The 6,194-nt window shown below is 43.2% G+C and overlaps 1 protein-coding gene across 1 annotated transcript in view; it reads right to left on the minus strand.

Annotated features, from left to right (window-relative positions):
• The window catches only part of COQ2 (coenzyme Q2, polyprenyltransferase), a 26,082-nt gene extending 20,350 nt beyond the window's left edge, over window positions 1–5,732 (minus strand). The window contains exon 1 of the mRNA XM_017530238.2: window positions 5,311–5,732. Coding sequence (XP_017385727.1) covers window positions 5,311–5,563 — 253 coding nt within the window. The 5' untranslated portion in view covers window positions 5,564–5,732. The remainder of the gene's footprint in view (window positions 1–5,310) is intronic.
• Window positions 5,733–6,194: the final 462 nt, after the last annotated feature.

Here is a 6,194-nt window from a genome sequence, read left to right on the forward strand (position 1 = left end):
AAAAAAAAAAAAAGTTAGCAAAAATTTCCTTTACTATTGTTAGTATAATACATTAAGATGGTCTAGTTTTTTGTTTTGTTTTTGAGACAGCATCTCATTCTGTCACCCAAGCTGGAATGCAATAGCATAATCACAGCTCACTGTGGCTTCAAACTTTTTCAGATGATCCTCCTGCCTCCACCTCCCCAGTAGCTAGAACTACAGGTGCAAGCCACCATGCCCAGATAATTATTTTATTTTTTGTACAGATGAGGTCTTGCTCTGTTGCCCAGGCTAGTCTCAAACTCTTGGCCTCAAGTAATCTTCTCTACTTGGCCTCCCAATGTGCTGGGATTATAAGTTTTTTTTTTTAGATGCAGCTTCACTCTTGTTGCATAGGCTGGAGCGCAATGGGTTTAAGCAATTCTCCTGCTCCAGCCTCCCAGGTGGCTGGGATTATAGGCATGCGCCACCACATCTGGCTAATTTTGTATTTTTAGTAGAGACAGGATTTCTCTATGTTGGTCAGGCTGGTTTTGAGCTCCTGACCTCGGGTGATCCTCCCATCTTGGCATCCCAAAGTGTTGGGATCACAGGCGTGAGCCACCGCGCCTGGCCGTGTTAGTTTTTTTGTTATTTGAACTGAGCACTTTGCAGCTACATATATAAATGGGGTTAGTTCTTAGTACTTAACAAATAAACTAGATGAAATTAAGATAAAAGCAAATAGATTATACAAAAGACTTCACATATGAACTTTAATATTCTACTTCTTTTTTATTTATTTATTTGTGTATTTATTTATTTTCTAAGATGGGGTTTCACCCTGATGGCCAGGCTGGTCTTGAACTCCTGAACTCAGATGATCCACCCACCTCGGCCTCCCAAAGTGCTAGGATTACAGGCATGAGCCACTGCACCCGGCCAATATTCTACTTCTAAAAGAAAGTCTTTCAACTGATTTAAATATGGTGCCTATTAGATAAAGTCCGAGCTTTGCTTCCCTATTGAAGGATACAAGAGAAAAGGGATTTGGGATTAAAGAAAGTTCAGATCCTGAGGAAAAATGGTCAAATGACTAAAGTCACTGTAATCATGTTTAAGCTTCACTAAGTTTAGGTTTTATTCATTTACACATATTTATGAAGCATATACTCTGTGCCACGACTGTGGTAAGAACTGGGAATACAATGGTAGCTAAGAGAGAAGTGGCTTCTGCCTTCATGCAGCTCATACATCAAAAGGAAGAAATGCAGTTAAATAAGCAGTAACAATAAAAGCTCAATCCAACAACTGGACAAAAGCAGGGTCCTACAAAGGTATAAAACAAAACTATCCAAGATAGTTAGCTAGTTTTGGGAGTGGGTAGGGGGAATCAGAGGATCTTTTCCAAAGGGGATTTACATTTACACAACAGAAAAGTCAAGGAGAAGCCTCAACTAAAACCTTGAGAAATGGCCAATCCAGACGGGAAGTCAGGTTGTCCTGGACAGACTCATACTTGGTGCACTCCACAGTAACAATGGCTAACATTTTAGGGAGCATTCACAAAGTGTCAGGCAGTGTTCTAAATGCTTTATATGTCTAAACTTATTTAATCTCCAGCAACATCTTTATGTATTATATTATATATTATATTATATTATTAGACAGGGTCCAGCTCTGTTGCCCAGGCTAGAGTGCAGTAACAAGATCATAGTTCACTACAGCTTCTGACTCCTAGGCTTAAGCAATACTTCCGCCTCAGCCTTCCAAGTAACATTCTTACACAGCAGGTTCTGTTAATAACCCTATCTTACAGATGAAGAAACAGACAAAGAGTGATTTGAGTAAAGCTCACAGGGAATAGAGGAATAGCTGGCTGATCCTATCCTCCTAGGCTAGAGAAGAAAGAATGCCACTTCACAGCTATTATTTTCATGGTACAATTAGAACTGAAGGTTCCACTAAAGAGAAAAAAATTCTAGACAGAAAGATGTGTAACCACATATAGTGTTTTGTGTCAGGAACAAAACTGCCTTGACCAAAAGTCTGTATTGAAAGTACCATATTCTAAAAATTAGCCAGGCATGGTGGTGGGTGCCTGTAATCCCAGCTATTCAGGAGGCTGAGACAGGAGAACTGCTTGAACCCGGGAGGCAGGGAGGCAGAGGTTGACAGTGAGCCGAGATGGTGCCATTGCACTCCAGCCTGGGTGGCAGAGTGAGAATCCATCTCAAAAAAAAAAAAAAAAAGGAACGTATTCACATACTGATAGGAATCTGTACAGCTCCCCTACAGATGATAAGGGTTTCTACAGTGAAGGGGAAAGTAAAAAGACTTCTGAGTTCTATGCCTGCCACTTGTAAGCTGAGTGACACTAGACAGTAAAGTGTCTTAAGGCTTAAGTCTCCATTTCACCTGTAAATGAGGGAAGAGAACAGCTACCTCATAGAGTCGTTATGAGGTGACAATATTAATTATGATGGTTATGACAACAATAACAGATATATGGCACTAACTGTACCAGGTGGTTTCACAGAACACTTTTGACTCTCACAACAAGCCTATGAGATAGGCACTATTTTTATTACAATCATTTTACAAATACAGAAACTAATGCAGAGAGGGAGTAATTGTGCCCAAGACCATACAGGTAAAAGGCAGCCAAGGTGGAATTCTAACCGAGACGGTCTGGCTGCAGTCTGTACCCTAAGTCCAGTGCTGTCACTCTGTACACCCTAAATCTCTCCGTACACTTCAGTTTCACCTGTTCTTTTGTCCCTAATGATTCCTAGTGACATTTTTTTTCTGTATTCCATATGATACTTTCATTCTCCGTATTTTTCTGTGAAGAAAGATGGAGAGGAGGCAAAGACAAGAGACAAGTAGATTGCACAAAGAAATGTTTCTTGTAGAAAAAGGAAAAATTCTACAGGAGATGAAATAAAATGAGCAAGTTCTGAGGGGTGATGGGCAGATCAAAGACAGATGATCTTTAAGACAACATAATCATCCATAAATGTGGTAAAACAAAAAATTACACTCCCAATTTGATGGAAAGAGTGCCACCTGCTGAAACTTTCTGGAATAAAGTAGGTTGGCCCATTTGAAAGAAGCTGTATTGCCTTCTCAAAAACAATGAAACCTGCTACTGATCAATGAAGGTAAAACTTCAACAAAATAAAACAATGAACATACAATTATCCCACAAAAAAAGAATTCAAATAAAGAATTATCAAACCTGGAATTCTACTACTGTCAATTATAGTTCCTGGCATATGATAGGGGTTCAAAAAATATTTGTGGAATGAATTCTAACATAGTCCTATAGTTTTCTGAAAAATCCTGTAATGATCACCTTATTCACAATGAAACCAGGCAGGCTGGTATCTTCTTAACATACATAATCTGTAAGTACAATTTTCTCCAATCCCCACTTCTAAGATAATAATGGCTATTTCTTCAGCATATATTAAGACAGGCACTGTTCTAAGCATTTAACACAAATTAATGAATTTTCATGACCTCATAAAGTCCATATTACTATTAATAGTATCTTCATTTTACAGATGAGGAATAGATGCCCAGAGAGGGCTTATAATTTAACCAAGGTCCCTCAGATGAGCAGATTCACATCCAAGACGTCTGGCTCCAAAGCTTTGCTCATAACCCCTCCGTTGCCTCCTGTTACAAGGCAGAAGGTCCAGCCACCAAGATAGAAGCCAGAGGTTTAACTGGGGAAATGCGAATAATGGTAGATGTTTATCTATAGGCCTATAGTGCAGCTCCATGCCACAGACTCTTAGAACAGAATACAGTCAGGCTTCAGATTGGAACTGGGCTTGGAAATGTATGCCTCTCAATGTGAATCTGGCCCCAAAATGCATGGGGATCATATATAGCCTCCCAATGACGGCAGAGCTGTACCTATCATTCAATATGCTTTTATGCTTTAATAGCCAATTGGTATAACTTAGTGCTGTGATCCCAAATAGGTCATGCATAAATCTAGAATACCAAAAGCAAGGCCTGATTTGGGTCTTGTATGGGCAAAAGTGGAGTGAATGTACCTAGGCTTTTGAATACCTCTCCATACACTGCAATGGCAAATGTCATCATCTAGATTGACTGGAGCTCATCCTCTATTCCTCCATGTTATCCACCTTCTTCAGACCCGTTCTTGTCTCATTTCCCATTTTGCACACCCACTTGGTGTTTCAGGTCAGGCTCATATTTTTAGTGTTCTAACACTCCAACCTGGGTCTTTGCAAAAATACTTTCCGCACTAAGATCTCTTCCCTCCTCTGCAAAATCAGCTCGCCCTTTAGAGTATAATTTCTTCTTGAAACTTTCCAGCAAGGGATCCACAGTAATTTCTCTTTTCCCTGTAGCACTTACTATCTGTACCACTCATATTTTATCCATACTTTCCTAGCTCACCAAATAGTCTTTCAACTAGACCAGAGTTCCTTGAAAGCAAGGAGTTTCCATAGCTCTATCTCCATGGTCGGACAGTGTAGTAGAACTTATTAATTCACTTAACACTAATGGAGAAGCCAATCAACTAATAAGTGCATAAGGTTAGTTAGTGGTGAGTGCTATTAAGAAAAACTGAGGACAAAGCAAGAGAAAGTGAGGTTGGTAGGTGTTAATTAATATAGGAAGGTCAGGAAAATCTTCCTGTAGGGGGCGATTGTGATCTGACAGGCAGTCCGTAAGTGCTGTCCCTGAGGCGTTCAAATGAATTAAATCTTTGCCTTTTGCCTGAAGCAGGGAACAGAGCTCCGACTCAGCATCAGAACACCGGGTTCTTCTGGTCTGGCTCTGACGAGGAGCCTTAGTTTCCTCAGCGTCTTACCTGTCTTAATTATTGTCTTTGTGGGCCTTACAGGATTGCGGGGAGGATCAAACATTATAATAAATGAAGGCGTGCTTCCATACTGTCAACCTGCGCAAACGCAGGGCAACGAGAACAGAACATTCCACTAGAGTCACCACTTAAACAAGTATTTGTGGAACGAGAATTATCTTGCCCGCTTCGGGTACTCAGGGGGCCAACAGACGTGAAACTGGCGGGTCCTTCAGGAGACTGTCCCGACTGAGTGTCCCGAGGTGACTCGCTCCAAGGCGCATGGCACCCGGCAGCCAAGCTCAAGCTTTCAGGCTCTCATTTCAACGTGTCCCGAGGTGACTCGCCCCAGAGCGCACAGCACCGGGCAGCCAAGCCCAAGCTTTCGGGTTCTCATTTCCATCACGCCGAGACTGGCCGCCGCGGACAGCTCTGCCGAGAGGACTCCGAAGCTGCTACCCAGAGATACCCGGGTTGCCCGCCCGCCAACCCGCACTCACCAATGGGCTTGTCCAACCGCATGAGGCGCAAGTACGGCTGCAGGGGGCGGGGCGCAGAGTCCACTACCGCCGCCGCGGACAGGCTGAACTGGCGCCCGCGCGGCTCGGGACAAGCGGGGGGCTGCAAGTCACCACCGTGGGGCGCGCCAACCGCACGCGCCAGGGCGAAGGAGCGGCCCCGCCAGCCCGGCAGCCACGCCAGTGCCACAGCCCGCAGGCCCCGCGCGAACTCCGTGGTTCGCGAACCCAGCATGGCGCTGGGGAGGCTGGGACGAGCCCCGGACGAGCCCGGATGACGTCATTCCCTGTAGTCACCGGCAGGCATGCGCAGTGGCATATCAGTAGACTACAGTCAGCGCCTTCCAGGCGGGTCCGTAGTGTGGGCAGGTCCTTTCCGCGTCCTTACTTCTGAAACATGGGTCGTCGTGGTCGCTTACTCTAAGGGAGGGATACTTAATGTAAAAGGAATTTCTATTGGCAAAACACAAAAAAATTACAACAAATTGAGTTGTAATTTTTTACAACTAGATCTCGATTGGCTTTGTGGTTGCAGAAACGGGCAACACTCAGAACAGGGGTCTCTGGGGGAAAAAACAAACAAAAAATAGAATCGGACAACACCTTATTCCATAAAATAGAATAAGTGTTCTAAAGAGTAGAGCAGAGGAAGTTGGCTTTATAGACAGAAAAAGGGCTGAAGAAAGCAAAAGCAGAGCACAAAAAGCGAATTGGTCACTTCAGATTACTTTTATTGTGAGGCGGGGACAGGGGAACAACAATAGAGAAATAACTGGTTAATATCAGGTTACTTCAGGCTGAGGATTAAAACAGGGAACTTAATTGTCATGACGATTGCATGTTCAAATGGCCTGTTTGGAAAATTG

The sequence above is a fragment of the Cebus imitator genome, unplaced genomic scaffold (assembly GCF_001604975.1).
Source record: "Cebus imitator isolate Cc_AM_T3 unplaced genomic scaffold, Cebus_imitator-1.0 Scaffold64, whole genome shotgun sequence".
Taxonomy (NCBI): Eukaryota; Metazoa; Chordata; class Mammalia; order Primates; family Cebidae; genus Cebus; species Cebus imitator.